Below are 17208 nucleotides of genomic sequence, written 5' to 3' on the forward strand. Positions count from 1 at the left end.
CCCACAATAGGTAATAGGCATTTAAGCACAAAGAGACTAATGATCATTTCTGGATTTTAAGCTGTTTCTCTTTGTATTTTGATGGTATATTAAATGTCACATTTGGTCCATCTTACCAGTCGCTTGCTATAAAGTAAGGCTGTACTGCTGCCACTGGAAACTGCCCATTTAGAAAAATGCATGACATGTTCCAACTGTTTAGAAAGTCCAGCCACTTCCTGTTGTTGTTGCATAAGTTTCATGCGATGGTCTTTTGCAAGGCTCTGAAAAGAAGAAGAAAATTTCAAAATTAATTCTGCCTAAAACATATCTTAACGGTCATTTTTCAGATTATCAAATTAGAATAACCACCACCTCTAAAAAATTGAAAATACTAGTGCTTTCCCCACTTAGTATAAAGAGTCAGTTTTAGTGCAGCAAAACGCTGTGACCCAAACTACTACTTAGAACTACAGCCGCCACCACCACCAGCACCAGCACTACCACCAGCACCAGCACCACCACCAGCAGCAGCAGCAGCAACCAGCACCACCAGCAGCAGCAGCAGCACCAGCACCACCACCACTACTGCTGCTGCCTCCACAGCCCCCATGCCCTGCCCTCAGTTTGGCTTTATATATTCTGGGATTTAGATTAGTGTTCATGTATCTTCCAATGTCCAAAAGGAGCAAAAACTGTAGATTAGCTATAACACAGTGGATGCCTGTTAAATTCAATACCCAAAATGAAATAGATGTACCCCCCCACCCCCACAATCTAGTCAAGTTACCGGATCACATGGTTTACTCAAGGACATGCTTTCACCTTTCAGGCATTCTAGTCCTGATTGCAACCAGTTTGTGCCTAGTTATGCCATATGGCAGACAACATGTTTGATTTGTATGTGGTAAAAAAGATATTACTTTTGTCTAGAATTACATGAAAACCCATTGATATAGTGACTGATGGCACCAATGCACTCTCAGAAAAGCTACATAAAAGCAGATTTACCTTTCTCTAAGGGAAGTACACAAGGAAGAATACGGGTTAGTAAAGAGTGAAAAGCACTGAAGTGGGGTTATTTTAAAGGTCTCTATACAAAAATCTCCTTCACCTGGCAAGGTAAGGGGAAGAGAATAGGGCTTTCCACTTGTTTCAGGAAAAAAAAGTTTAAAAGTAAAATTGCTACATTCCAATATGGACTTATAGTCTCAATAAAAAATGAATCTAGATCTTAGCTATAGTCAGTTTCAAATGTGGAAAACAGACATTTAAGGGAATTAAAGGAATTAAAAGGAATTTCCTTTAATTCCCTTTAATTTCCATTGGCAGTGACTGCCAATGGCTTTCCCATGTCGAATTTAAAGTTCAGAGATAACTTACTCACTAAGCTATTTCTGACCTCCTTAAAAACTGTTTGTTTAGACACATTGTAGAAAGAACAGAAATTCTGCCTAGAACCTAGCTTTTGCAACCTAACTTTTAATTAGGTTGCAATTGAGAATCAGAAGGTCTGGTTTCTTGGTCTTCCATCACAACACCTACTTCAGCTCATGTCTCTTGAGTCCTAGATAAAACTGACTGCATTTATTTACCTTAAAGGAGGATTCTGAGAACCAGGAGAATGGGTAGGAAGACTAGAGCCATATTTAAAAGGTGTTATAAAAATTGTAAGCCAATTAAGTTGATTAAAAATAATACTGATGACCAAGTTCATTTGTAGAGACTGGAGCTTTGGTCAAAGCTCCATCTTTTATTATCTTAATTTTTTAAAAAATCTGCAAGTGATTCTGATTTACAGTGAAGTTTAGAAACAACCACAGCCAGTACTAATCTCTGAGAAAGCAATTTGAGGTCATTAACTGATTTTTAGCAGAGCTTTGAAAACTCTTAAAATTGTTTAAAGCCTTCTATTAAAGAAAAATCACAGAACCTTGAAAAAAAATAGGTACTGTAAATGGGGTCTGATTTTTGAATACTTCTTCACTAAATAACCATTTGTTTCTAAAAGAACACAGAATTATTTTAGTCTTTATTTTTGGTATGGCTGATAAACCATGGAAGTGGCCATACTTTTCCAGGAGGGACAGAAAGAACTTATAATTTTCTCAACCATAATGATGTTTAACTAAATTATTTCTAGGAGTCTGTTAAAGATCTTCAAATATTACAATTCTTTTACTTTTTTCTCATTCTTTTTATTTATTGTGTTTTTGAGAGGGGGTGGGAAGAAAAGGAGGGAGAAAGGGAGAGCGAGAGAAGTATCAATTTGTTGTTCCACTTATTGATGCAGTCACTGGTTGATTCTTGTATTTTCCCTGATTGGATACTGAACCGGCGAACTTGGCATATCAGGACGATGCTCTAATCAACTGAGCTAACCCAGTGAGGGCTCTTTTCTCATTCTAAATTGCTTCTTTACTGTGAATTCCTTCAGCACCACTATACTAAAAGAATTCTAAAGTATTATGCAATTAATATGTTAATATGTCATGTAGAAGTCATAACTTCAATATTATTTGAAGTCAAACACTGACTTTGGACCTTGACTTTCAGGTATGTAAAACAGCTGATGAAGGTAGTAATATTTTTCTTATCTGCAGTGAGAAACTATGCAAAATACTCTGAGCATTTCTCCCTAAGTATTGGCTTTAGCAATTAAGACTATAAAATATTGAGGGCAGGTGGTACCTCCTTTTACCTACTATCTCATAAGGTTAAATGTATATAATTGAGAACTATATAAAGTTAACTTAGTCGAAGAGTATTTTTCTAGAACTTTTCCTAAACTTTGCCCTTCACCTTTAGTGATGCAAAACTGTCACTTCAAAGAATCTCTAAAGTGATTCATCTCATCAGCATTTACAGAGCTCCTCCTGCAAGTAAGGCACTATGTTTGATTATGAAGTGAACAGAGACATTCCTAGAGGGAAAATCTCCCTACTTGCTAGATGGGATGCTGCCAGATTCATGTATTGCTTAATAAATAGATCTTCAAATTTACTCAGCTGAGTTTTTGATCATTAACACTTCACACAATGATTTCTAATAATTCAGTTATCTACATTTACTTTATGGGGTATGTCAAAAGTTCAAAAAAATACCTAAATTCCCTCACTCAGAATTACTGTATTTAGAAATCTACTGAAAAAGAATAAAGAATTACAATCTAGAGACATCATCATAAGACATCATCATAAGATCTGGTTTTAAAAAATTGTTACTGGATATACCAAAACAAATGTCTTTTCCATCCTTTCCATAAATAGTCCAACTTCATGGATGCTATTAAGTAAGTTTGTTTTTTGCTAGACAGCACCCATTCCTATGGGCCCTTAGTTAAACTGTCTTAATGTAGCTTTGCTCTAATTTTTCAGGCTATAGTGCTATAAAGATTAACATTCAAGAAAAAGCTATCCTACTGTTTTTATAAAGTCATAAATCATCAGCTTGACAATGTAGAGCCTGGCAAAGGAAAACATGAGAATGGAGAAGAAATACTATTAAATCATAAAACAATTATATGAAAGAGCCTGAGATTTCAAATTTACAAATGCATGTGAAATTATATTAAATCACTACAACTGACTGTCCCATTAACAGTAACTTACCTCAAGCTGATGCAGTAGAGCTTTTCCTTTTTTATTTATTTCTACCATCAGAGTAAATATAGCAACTTTAATATCCTGTTCCACCTGCTTTTGATTTTGATTTACTTCAATTATCCTGAAAATTAAACAAAAGGGGGGCAAGATCTAAGGCAGAAAGTTTGTTTTATAGTATTTAAAATTGATTTTTTAAGGTTTACATTAGACTAACATGTTTTCAACACTTAAAAGCTCAGCTATTTCTAAGGATCCTCCTGAGTAAATTGACTTTCTTGAAGATCAGACAACAGAAATACAATTCTTCTGAGAGACATAGCCACTTAATTCAATCTTAAAGTCAAAGTGGATAAAATTGTAAGAGAATAAACACATTTTAAGAAAATACGGTTTGGAAAGATTATGACACCCAGGAAAATCAATACTCAGCCTAAAAGGAAAGACAAAAAAAAGATTAATAAACAAGATAAAGAAAACAGTGACTCTGAAAGAGTTCTATTGTATTCACTGAAACTAAGAAGAAGAGGGTACATGTGTCACTCTTAGTCATCTGAACTACTACACTGTCCATTGTACCTGAATAGAGGCAAAAAGACAATAGTTTGTTACTTTTAATAACACACTTGTCTTTAAGCAGCCAAACAACTACTTTAAGTTTAATCAACCAACTATGTTTTTTCCTTTGATTAGAAATAATGGAAATGCTGTTTTCATAGAGATTGAGATGGAAAGAAAATACACAGCATCACAGCTGAATATAACAGAAGCAGGAAAGAATAATGGGGCACCCACCAAATATTATGAGGTAAATAAAAAACTTTTCTTTCATCCACTTCTCCCATCGTCACCCTCCAAAACTTAAGACCAAAGGGGCAGAAATTTTATTCTCTGCTGTAAATTCTTCAAGATAATTATTTGACATCAATACTGGCTATAGGGTTAAAGAAACTAATTTAAACCCTGATGGCGGGAAAATAGAAAGAAAAAAGAACAGCCAGTGCCATGTTTGTGCACGTGTACAAACGAATCACTTATCAAGTCAGCCCAGTAAATTTAATCCTTCTATAATCAGGCAGACTATAAAGATGTAAGAAATTAGCACCTAATCCAAAGATTCTTTCACTTTTATCCCCACTTCAAAAACCAAAATTCTCCCACACGATAGTGCACTACTTTGTAAAAACAGCTTAAGCCACTAACAAAAAGGTAAAAAGATAAATTTGAAGAATTCTCAGTATCTGATTTTACGACTTACTATTAAAGAAGCCACAGTCATGAAGAAAGTGGGGTATTGGCAAAAAAGAAAAACACAATGGAACAGAATCGAGTACAGAAATATCCTCACACATAAACTGTCAGCTGACGTTCTAAGAAGGTGCCAAGGCAACTCGACACCAACAAGTGGTGTGGAAACAAATGGACAACCACATGTTAATAAAAAATGTGAAATCTGGTGCAGGGCTCATACTATACACATTGTGAACGAGTAAGAAAAAAGTCAAAAGGGCAAATTTTCACATAAAATTAGCAATGTTACAATTGCTACCATTTGCCACTAGATGGTAGATATGACTGTAATTATCTTTCCTTTTCTATAAATACTCATTACAAGTTTTCAATTACTTGGTTACAAAAATTTTTACACCCACCAATTCCTCTATTTGGGAAAGTGATTAAAACACGGTAAAGGAAACAGTTTTTGGCTAACTATAGTTGTTACATGAAAGAGAAAGGTAAAATGAACTGTGAACTGACAAGGAAGAACAACAACTAAAAGATGCACACTAAAACTGTTATTACCACAATATATAATAATGAACAGCTATATTAATAATAATATTATTATCAAGAAAAAGTTAATTTAAGAATCTTTTTTGTTCAGTCAGGTAAACCAAAGAATTTTTTGGAAAAATTCCCAAATGCCCAACCCTAGTCATGTTCCAAAAGTATAAGAATAATAGTGTATGATCACTGTCATGGAAATGAACCACAAAAGGCTTACACAAGTTTCCCTGAGAACAACGCTCAAATCCCCCATGAGGCCTCTCTTATTCAGGCTCTTTCTAATAAGCATTTCTTGATTTGTTTAGTCAGAGGCATATTATTATTTCTGTATGTAAAATAACAAAAGGAAGGGGATATGGAATTTCATAGGTGTTGTACAGGCTTCAAAATGTCAGTATGTGCTCTAAATGCAATAAAAAAAAAAAAGGGAGCCAGACTAACTCCCTCTTCCTCACAGGGGTCAGTGGTTTGCTCGCCTGATCACGCTGAACTGTGAGACATGAGCCTTGGATAGCTGAGGATATCTTCCTTTGGAGAACAAAAAATATAATGGGTATTATGTAGAAACCATGTACGTATTGTATCTGACGAAGAATAAAAGGTGTGTGAAACTGTTTAATAGTCCCTGTGTCCCAGTCCTAACACCTGCAGTTAAAAGATGACAGCCCAGAGCAGGCATCTCACAGATTAGCAATTCTGTTTTTTTTTTTTAAATAGTATTGTGGTTTTTTTTTGTTTTTTTTTAGATTTTATTTATTTATTTTTAGAGGGAAGGGAGGGAGATAGAGAGAGAGAGAGAAACATCAATGTGTGGTTGCTGGGGGTCATGGCCTGCAACCCAGGCATGTACCCTGGCTGGGAATCGAACCTGGGACACTTTGGTTCCCAGCCCGTGCTCAATCCACTGAGCTACGCCAGCCAGGGCAGCAATTCTTAAAGTAACATTTATGTATATAATCAGGTGTTAAGATATTTTACAACATGGGAAAAGTTCATTTTATTTTTAAATACTAATACTCCTTTAAAATTAAAACACTGATAATGATGAATTATCAATACCTTAAATGAACTGCTATAAAATGCAATTTATTATCACAATAGTTTTAAAATTTCATGGCTGAAAAGATGCTTTCAAACTGAAACTTTGCAGAAACCTAAAGTTTCTGGAAGTGTGCTCAAGTATTTGTTACTAGAGCAATCTACCAGCTTGCTTAGATCTACTTCACCACGAGTTAAATAAAATGTTCTAAAAGTGAGTATACTTAACGTATTATACAAAGATGACTTGTTATAATACCATAAATGTATATTTACCTGTTCTGGATCTGATTTCCTGTGAATTTGATGTATTTTGTTTTTTCCATCAATTTGGTGATTAGTGTATCTATAATCACTTTCTGATTCTGAAAAGCTTCTTCTATAAATTGATATCTGAAGAAATAAGTAAATAAATCATTTCACATAAATATATCTATGTAAAATGAGGAAAAGCTCCAAAGCAAAGAAAAAACTAATAGAAAACTACTTAAGATAATAAGAGTTATAAAGGATATAAATCAATCATTTAAAATACCAAATACATCTCTATAAGGGAGGTTTTACCCTCCTTTCAGAACTATGCCTTGAGAAAGCGGGAGTTTCCACAGGTATTATTCAAAAACACTCTTTGTATTATTTTGAAAATCTGGGAAAGATACATATCCATCATCGTAGTTTTAGAGGCTTACAGAGATCACTTGGCAGACCTGCCAAGAAGTAATCACAGATATTTAAGCAGATTAACTATTTTACAATTTCATAACTATGAAAGTTTGATACTATAAACCTTTTAAAGATCACTTTTAAACAATAGGCACTTTAAAATATTTAACTTAGAAGTGAGGATGATAACCTCTGACAAAAAATGTAAGATGACTCAAGAGTATCTCTAGAGACGTAGACAATGATATAGAAGATACACATGAAGAGCTTCACCTAGGCTTTTCATAAAATGCACAAAATACAGTACTTTACATAATGTAATTTAAAAGTGTAAGTGTAACATAAGTATTATAAACAGGGCTGTTAGAGTTAAGGGAAAAAGACACACAGATAATAATTCTATTTGATTTCCTACGTAAATAATCATATTTGTGAACAATGGCCTTCTAAATTCCTTGTCAGGTAACAAGGTTTTCACCTCACACTTTTTTCCATTATACATTGTTTGGGATCTCAGTACACTATGATGTTAAATGAAATGGTCAAAATGGTTACCTTTATCTTCTTCCTAAACTCAAAGTAAAAACTTTCAATGTTCTACTATAATGTTAATTAGTTCTTTTATGATCTTTACCAAGTTTAGGAAATTTCCTTTTATTCCTAGTTAGCTAAGATTTTTCATCATGGGTGACATTTTTAATTTCACGTCTCTTTTGCTTCTATTGAGATGGTGATATAATTTTTCCTTTATTCTTTAGATATATGAGTTACACGAATCAAAAATTCTCCACAAGATCTAGAACTTCACCATCCTCCTCCTCTCCAATAGCAAGTGGTGCTTTTCCATCCACGGATTGTTTGGGCAGAGCTTCAGCCAGTCTCCTTCAACGAGTCAGACTGTCTGCACCACGCTGGTTTAAGATGCTGGGTAGCATTTCTGTCAGCTACTTTGTCTCAGCGTGGCTTGTGCAAGTCAAAGCGGTGGCTGCTAGAGATGCCCCAACTGTAGGGTTTTCAAGTGATCACTCTTCCTTGGTTTGTGAACATGTTTACCTCTTCAATACCAGAGATACAGTTTATCCCTAACTTCTTTAGGGAGAACTGAAGACGGTTTTTATCATCTGCCGTAGGTGTTCTGTGTACCACCTTCTTCTTTCTACAAGTAGCTCCCTTGAAGTGGTTACATAGGTACCTGGCTTCCAGAGAAGCTTCTCTAAACAACATTCTAAGAAACTATTTCCCAACAATGTGCACTCGCCTGCAGCTTGGCAAGTTTCCCCTGGTTTATGATGGTTTCTTTCATCTCGCAGGAGAGGAAATGGGGCCGAGCCGGGGCACCAGGGCCAGCATGCAAGGGGCCTTGGGCAGAGCAGCTAACAAGCACACACGCAGGGACACAAGATAGCAAGCAGCTAGAGGGCTTTTCTTATGTATTTTTAAGGTTATGGGACACAAATTTAGAACTGCTATGTCTTTTAGATGAAGGACACCATTTATCGTTAAAAAGTTCCCCTTTTATTTCAAGTAATGAGCTTTGTCTGCTATGCCAGCTTGTCCTAGGTTAGAGTTTGTATGGTGCATCTTTTCCCATCATTCTTTTTACATACGTAGGGTTTAGATGTTTCTCTTATAAAAAGCAAATAGCAGACTTTCTATATTCTTTCTTATCCAGCCTGAAATCTTTTAATTTGGAACACTTTATCCATTTACATTTATTATAATTACAAATACATTTATAAATCTACCAACATATAAGGTCCTTAATAATTTCTACCAGTTCTTTGTTGCTTTTTCTTTCTTCCACCTGCATTTAAACTGATTTATTCCATTCTCTCCTTTTACACTTTTACTATTCTTTCAGTGACTACTCTAGATACTACAACATGCAGATCTTGACTTGTCTAATACTGATTTGTACTTTTTTACCCTCATCCTAAATTATGCATAAGCCTCCTAACATGTCTGCTGTCTGATACACAACACCCATGATGTGCCAACAAGACATTTTTACTGCTTTGTAAGCCAACATTTAGATTTACTCATACTTATTTTAGCTGCTCTCATTCTGCCATGCATCACCTACCATTTTTTCTTCTGCCCAAAGTGTACACTGGAGTAAGGGCTTACCAGATATATATTCTCCCAGTTTATTTTGTCTGAAAATGTTTTTTCTCATGAACCTTCTTATTTGAGTATGTTTGCTGGGTACACAGAATTTTAGTTTTACTGTTACTTTCTTTTTGCTCTTTAAAAAATTACTTTTTAAATTATCTTGCAGTGGGGGTGATAGAGCTTCTTAAATATGGACTAGATGTCTTTCTTCAGTATTACAGAGTTCTAAGCCATTATATTCTATTCTCAAATGTTGCTTCCTTCCCATTTCCTCCTTCTTAGAATCCAATTACACCCTGTGTTACATTATGTCTATCCCTCTTCTACTCTCCATTCTTCTGTTCATCATGCTTCACTCTGGAAATTTCCTTAAATTCCTTCTTGTTAATTAATTTTCATTTCCTGCTACGTCAAATCTGCTATTAAACTCTCCATTGAGTTAATTTCAGTTATTCTAATTTTTCAGTTCTAGACTTTTCCTTTTCATTCTTTTTCAGTTCTCTACCCAAATTTTCCATTTTGTCTCTGATCTTCAAAATAAGATGCAGCCCTGAAGGCATTTTCATACCGTTTCTTGTTACCTACCAGTTTTGTTCATATTGCATTATCTCCTAGCATACTTGGTTATCTTTAATTATGTACTGGCTGGACCATTTTGCAAAATTCTTTATTAACTAAGTTTGAGGCCTAGAATGATGTTTTCTTTCTCCAGGAAAGATCTGAATTTGATTCTACCAGGTACCGTGGGGCACCAGAAATATGTTTTTAGTTTAATTCAACTTTGAGTACAGAGAAGATCTTGATGCTGAGCTTTAGACCCTGTGAGGAAGCTACTTAACTAGATAGTTCATGTTTACTGTAATAGTGTAGACTTTCAGGGTCCCAATTCAAGGCAAGAAGAAGACTTCAACCCCTATGACCCCCTGAACTCCAATTACTGTCTTCCCAGCCCTGTGAGCGTATTATAAAGTACCCAGGCCTGTGAGCGTATTATAAAGTACTCTTCAGTCTCTAGGCAAATGCCTCACAGGGGAAAAAGCCCTTACCATTCTCTGTCCCCACTCCAACCCAGTCCTGGTCCAACAGTTCTTTATAATTGAGCTCTAAAATTTCTTATCAATGATTCCGTATTTAGTCCAAGTTTTCTATCCTCACTGGGATGGTTGATCCAAATTACCCAGTCTTCCATTATTAGGAGCCTGGATCATTTTAAGCAATTATGTGTGTATAAGTTAATCAGAATCAGACTGTTTAAATCAGTGGTTACTAATTCAAATGCCTTTGAAGGTGAGATTTAAAAGTAAGTTTTAACGCTCTGGTTTTTCTTCAGAGCAAATAAATCTTTTGCCTTTTACTAAAACAAAAAAAGTAAGCTTTAGTAGGAAATATGATGAACTGGAAAAGGCATGCTTGATTCTCAAGAGCACTAAAGTCAGTTCCAGCCAAATGCTCACATGAAAGTACAAGGTGTCCAGGGATACAACAGTTCCCATTCTTTCAAAATACAAAGGTCCAGCTTTTGTAAGTGTAAAATCTTATTTTACATTGCATATATTTTAAGATTTTACTTATTTATTTTTAGAGAGGGAAAGGGAAGGAGAAAGAGGGGGAAAGAAACATCAATGTGTGAGAGAGACATTGATTTGTTGCCTCTTGATGCACCCAGACCGGGGACCAGGCCTGCAACCCAGGCGTGTGCCGTGACCGGGAACTGAACTGGAAACCTTTCACTTTGCAGGACGATACTCAACCAACTGAGCCACGCTAGATGGAGCTACGGTCCACATATTTTAAAACAGTACGTAGGCTAGCGGTTCTTAGCTTAGGGTGATTTTGCTCCCAAGGCCATGTCTGAATACATTTTTAGTTGTGATAACTAGGAGGACGCTACTGGAATCTGGTGACTAGAGGTCAAAGATGAAGCTAAATACCAAGCACTGGACAGCCCCCGCAATTATCTGGCCTAAAATGTAAATAGGGCCAAAGCTTAAATATTCCTGAACAGGCCAACATTCTACTGGCTGAATAAAACATCATCTGCAGACTGTTATTTGGCTGGGTACCAGCAACCCTCTAGTCTCATAAAGCTGCATTATAAATCCATGTATATGATGAAAGAGCTGGTACCTATGCTCCTTATGTTCTAGTAACTGGCAGTCCCGACATGTCAGTTTGTCACATGTTTCACAGTAAAGTTTTAGCTGCTCCTTCTTATGAAAAGGACAAAACACTGGTCTCTGACTGGTCACACCAACTGCCTCTGTAGAAACAACAGGAGTCAAAAAGAACAAAATTAACATAATTGAATAGTAAATAATTACGACTGTTTATCTAAATTTAAATTCACTGAGATATAAAAGAGCTACAAATTGTTTCATCAACAATATTACTACCACTAAGTTTTATAGATACTAAAATGTTACATATTTTCAGCATTTCAGAAGAAAACGATAAATGAGCTTTTTACTTTCCAATATAGAAATTCAAATTAATTCAGGCAAAAAAGAAAACATGTAGTTAAAAATATACTTTATAAAATTAAAAAGTCTTAATAGCCCAGATAAGTGTGAACCAATTTGATATTTTTATTCCAAATATAAGAAATTTTTTAAATGCAATTCAGAAAATCTAATAGGGATGTGGTAAAGCAAAAAATTATTTCCTCCCTTTTGCAAAAATCCTAGGCAAAGGATACCCATTAACACAGAAATAACCATAAAGTTTTCATTATTATATTATAGCCACCCATGTAACTTCTCAGTTAACCAGACCAGGGGGGATAAAACTAGGCAATGCTTATGTTATAATGTTAAACAGAAAATATCAGAATATAATGATTAATTAAACAGTAAACATCAGTTATCTCACTAATAATTAAGTATAAAACCCAAACATTTGAGAAATAACCCCACCTCCAGAGATAAGCACTATTATTAACCTGGTATGTATTCCTCTAGATGTTTTTCAATGTATGTAACTATTATATTTTTTGGACTATAAGACGCACCTTCCCCAAAAATTTGGGAGGAAAGGGGATGCATCTTATAGTCCGAATGTAGTTGTACAGTTACACTGGTGAAATGTTATTTATGTTAAATATTTTACATATTTTTGCTTCAAAAATTTTCCCCCTACTTTCCTCCTCTAAAACCTAGGTGTGTCTTATGGTCCAAAAAATACTGTACATATAACTAATGGATATTTTATAAAATTTAAAAAATGGCACTACACATGCTGTCTTGTAAACTTTTTTCACTTAACTCTTATATGCCTTTTTGTTTTAGTAAATACATGTACATATTTATTAACTGTACAGTATTCCATCAAATGAATGGATATACCACCTTGTCAGTGGACATTTGAATATTTCTTATTTTTCATTATTGTGTAAAAATGCTAAAACAAATGAAATGCATAAATCATTGAATGTCTCCATAAGACAAATTCCTAGTAAGAAAACTGTTGGACCAAATGGAAATTTATATATACGTAATGAAACGGTCCTCCAAAATACCGATCTGTACTCCTTTACCAGTGTAAACTGGCTGTTAGCTTCCTAATGAGGCTTTCCCAGTATCTTTAATCTTCAATTTTATAAGAAAAAGGAGAGATTTCACAAACTTTAGATACATTTCTTTCATAACTTGAGATGAAACAACTTGATACATTCAACCATTTGCATTTTTTAAAAGACTTGCTTGTTTATAACCTCTATTATTTTTCTGTCCAATTCTCTTTGTATCAAATTATAAACACATTTAATATTTTTTTCCAAGCACATTCCTTAGAAATTTTAATAGAAAAACATATTCATTTGTATATTTTGCGGCTTTAATTTTTAAAAACTGCTTCTAAAAAGTCTTTCCCCTATTTTTAGCCCTCCCCCCCCCCACCAATATGGTAAGCTCTTCTGGCTTCTGTTCTTTATATAATTTTATTTATCTGAAATTTATTTTAACAGATTATCCATACTTACAAAATCCTTAAATGTATGTCAGCAAGTAGAATGAGTTAACATTTGCTGATTAGGACATTTACTGATCATAATAAAATAAAACTGTAAAGTTGAAACCAGAAACAAACAAAAGCACTGTGAAAATTTTCATTTTCCTTTTAATGAATTCTTGGGTTCAAAATAATCACACTGTCCAGCAACCTCCTTTTTGCATTTAATATACATCACGAACATCTTTCTGTATCATCACTTTATATTCTACCAAAGTAGAAAAAAGCAAACACAAAAATTCATAAATCCCCAACTGTTGTGTAACCATAGATGTACACGATCTTAAAAAAAGTGAGAAATTGAAGTGGCAAGTCATAAGTCACGCTTTAAACACTCACAATTCTTTAAAACAATGAAAGTAAATATCAAGTATTTATCTCAAAGAAGTTAATAATAGAACTTCAAAATAAAACTAAGGTAAACTGAAAGGAATTAAAGATAAAATTAATGAGCTAAAAATATATAATGGAAAATTAGATAATGAAATTTAAGAACTGTTTCTGTGGCTATTAAAACAAAAAAGATAACCTACTATCTAGTCAGATTAAAAAGGTAAAAATACATAAAATTCAGAATGAAAAAAGAAAAATAAACAGGTAGAGAAAACTAGCAACACTGTAAAAGTAAACTAAAAGCACAGCACATCAAGACTCAATGGAATTAATCCCAGTGACAGGCGGACATTAGGTCCTGTCCAAAATGCCCGCCGAGACATTCCGTCTACTCCAAAGGTCCGTGATAGCTGGTCCTTGCCACATGACATTACCAACCAGGCTACTGAAGGATTATGACAGGCAATACACCTACTGAATCAATAAAACATGAGTTTTTAATGTATTAATTTTATAAATCAAAAGCATAAATGTTATGGAATATTTGAACTCAGGGACGTTTTCTAAGTGTGGGTGTTTTTGACAGGACCAAATATGCTCACAGACACTTCTGATAGGACCAAATGTCCTACAAGAATTCCAGCAACCCGAAGATGGTTCCAGATTCCTAATTTGAAAATCTTCCCTGCATCCTTCTTGATGGTCATGTGATCTGGTATCACAGTTGATAGGGTGACCAGACATCCTTCAGTGGCTGGACACATCCTGGTTTGTACCTTCTGTCCAGAAATAATTATAAAGCCTTTGATTTAGATAACTAGGACATCATATCACCCAATTATAGACTTCCTTTATTTACTGAAGAATTTAGATCCTGATTCATAGTCATCTTCCTAGACTAAGTCTTTTTATCATTGTGGATGAGTCAGAAATCCACATAGATTATCACGTAAAGACAAGCCTCTCAGACTTGCTCATCTCCTGAGACCCGTACTTCATTTAGGCTACTTATTCCATTTACTATGTACATCACGATCCCACGCTAGATTTTTGATTGTCTAGAACTGTTCCATTTCTAGAATCATAATTCAAACACCCTACTCTAATAACTTCTAAACATCAATTCTTGGTTAACTACTCTACCCTGTACTCCATCAATATCTCTAGTCTGTAAACATTTCTTTTACCCATCAAGTGATACTACCAACCTCACTTCCTTTATAGAGTTAAAAGTCCCCAAATTCTACATCTCTTACCCTGTTGAACTTTTGGAACACATGTCCACCTAATCCCAACCCTGGATAAGTTCAATTCTTCTTATACCCACAGCCAGACTGCTGTGTGGTCCGAGGGAGGACATTTTAAGGTCTACACGGCAAATGTAATCTTGATGCTACCAAGCAATCCTCCTGTTTCCGAAGCTGGAGCTCTCAACTGGAGTTACTTCAAATATACTCCATGTTTGTTATCTCTTATTCCCATTTCCTGCTCTCTTTTTCAATAGGTGGTTGGCTTCAAGGGGGAAAACAAAAACAAAAACAAAACAAACAGAAGTCTTTCTAGCACTAATCTACTAAATATACCTGAATCAATACCTTGATTTTTCTCTTTTGTGTCTTTTCTCTATCAGTGTCCTCAGAAATTATAGTCCCTTTCCCTGTGTCTCCAGAACCAGGGAGACTCCTAACCTCATCTCTTACTACTCGTCCTTTTGCATCTTACTCTCCAGCTACACTCAACCTTCCTCCTCGGGACATCTGCGCATGTGCCTCGGTTCCCCCCACCCCTCTACTTCATGTGATGAACTGTTTACCCTTGAGGCCTCAGACTTGGCCTCCAACCTAAATTCTCGGATCTGAGTTTGGTACTCACTCCTTTCATGTGCTCCCATAGAACTTACAAGGCCAAACTGTATTTGCTAATTTGTTCACAATCTTCATCAGACTAAAGAACTCCTTACAGATAGGAAGTTATCTGTTTTATGTACCTTTTCATCTCTACTACCTAGCAAAGTTCCAGGAATATAGAATAAGCATACAAACACTGGTTGATTCAATGAATAGAGAACAGTAAAATAACTTTTTGAAACAAAATACATTAATGATCCATAAAAGTGAACAAAATCCTGATAAATGCTACAACATGAATGAAACCTGAAAATAGTGTGAAAAGTCAAATAAGCCAGACACCAAAGGCCAAATACTGTATGATTCCACTTGCATAAAATATGTAGAACAAGCAAATTCATAGACAGATTAGAGGTTAGCAGGGGCTGGGGCAGAGATGCATGGGCAGTGGGTAGTGGTGATGGCTACATAACTCTGAATGCAACTAATGTCACTGAATTATATACTTATAAATGATTAAAATGGCAAATTTTAAGTTACACATTTTACAATAAAAAAAAGTATTTGTGAACTTTACAATATAAGCAACACACTAAAAACCCTGGAACCGTATTTATTATAAAAAGCAAAGCTCTGGTTATCTACATGTCCAATATCATAAAACAGGTTTAATATAAGCATATCAGAAGGAAAGAGTTATAAAACTTTTTAAAGCTAGTCATCTTAGAAATAGAATATGAGAGAAAGTGAGTTTAAAAAGCAACTTTATTTTTTCATCTGCTACACATTCACACCAAATTATGGCACATATAGGAAAGGTGGATTGGAAGTATGACTCTAAACCAAAAAGATTGTATTTCTGTTCACTTACCAATATTTGTAAGTATTCAAATTTCAACAATTCAGACCTCTTTGTTTTAGAAAAACAAGAGTTTATTTAATGCTTAAAAGTATATCAAAACATGTCAGTGTAGGAGGGAAGAAAAGAAGGTGGGAGGGAGAGAGAAAAAAAGAGATTAACAGAATGAATTCATTACCTGGAGATACTTCCTCTTTCTGTCTTACAGTGTGGTCTTTTGTGAACTTCACCCTTTGATGAGCTCTGATGCATGTCTTGCAGAGCCACTCAACACACTCTACACAAAACCCATTAGCTTCGGCATTATCCTCACAGCTTGTACATACCTAATAAAAGAAAGATATCACATCAATTTTTGAGAAAAATGAAAGGTTGGTCATACCACTAGTCATATATAAATGATACAACAACCATACCTGACTCTATCATTTATCTTCTTAACAGGGTTTGCAAATTTAAAGTGACCTATGCTTTAAATTATAAACACATGAAATGGAAATATAAAGACAGTCTTTAGTTCAATACAGAAAATATTCCAGGTACTAGGTTAAGTGTTGAGGATACAACAATAAGGAAAAGCAAACAGTCCCTGCCCTTATGATACCTAGTCTCACAGATGGGATATGGGTTCAAATCCCAGTTCCCCCACTTACCAGCTGGGTAGTCTTGGTCAGTTTACTTAGATTGTTCGTGTTTAAAATGAGGGTAGTAATGTGGAATTTACTGAATAGTTGTGAAGATTAAATGTGAGACAAACATAGGAATAATCACACTAACACATGTACATAACTACAAACTGAGAAGTGTCCTAAAGAAAAAGTATAAGAAGCTGTTAACAACACATGATGGAATAAAATGATCTCATTTTAGTGGGGTTGGAGGGATGGGCAAAGTGAGAGCAGAGATTACCCGGGCAAGGATTTCTCTAAGGAGATCATATCAACACCAAGATATGAAGAGCTGAGTCGTCAATTACTGATGA

General features: G+C 34.9%; 1 protein-coding gene and 1 pseudogene across 2 annotated transcripts in view; both read right to left on the minus strand.

The window, feature by feature from the left end:
- Positions 1–17208, minus strand: part of TRIM24 (tripartite motif containing 24) — a 109518-nt gene that overhangs the window by 31287 nt on the left and 61023 nt on the right. For both annotated transcript variants that reach the window (XM_045855656.1, XM_045855655.1), the window contains exons 3-7: positions 16405–16552; positions 11310–11442; positions 6684–6800; positions 3591–3705; positions 117–263 (exon numbers count right to left, since the gene is read on the minus strand). In XM_045855656.1, the coding sequence (XP_045711612.1) occupies positions 117–263; positions 3591–3705; positions 6684–6800; positions 11310–11442; positions 16405–16552 (660 nt within the window). The remainder of the gene's footprint in view (positions 1–116; positions 264–3590; positions 3706–6683; positions 6801–11309; positions 11443–16404; positions 16553–17208) is intronic.
- LOC123829758 lies at positions 7847–8373 on the minus strand (annotated as a pseudogene).

The sequence above is a fragment of the Phyllostomus hastatus genome, unplaced genomic scaffold (assembly GCF_019186645.2).
Source record: "Phyllostomus hastatus isolate PE091 unplaced genomic scaffold, TTU_PhHast_1.1 phas_scaffold_114, whole genome shotgun sequence".
Classification (NCBI taxonomy): Eukaryota; Metazoa; Chordata; class Mammalia; order Chiroptera; family Phyllostomidae; genus Phyllostomus; species Phyllostomus hastatus.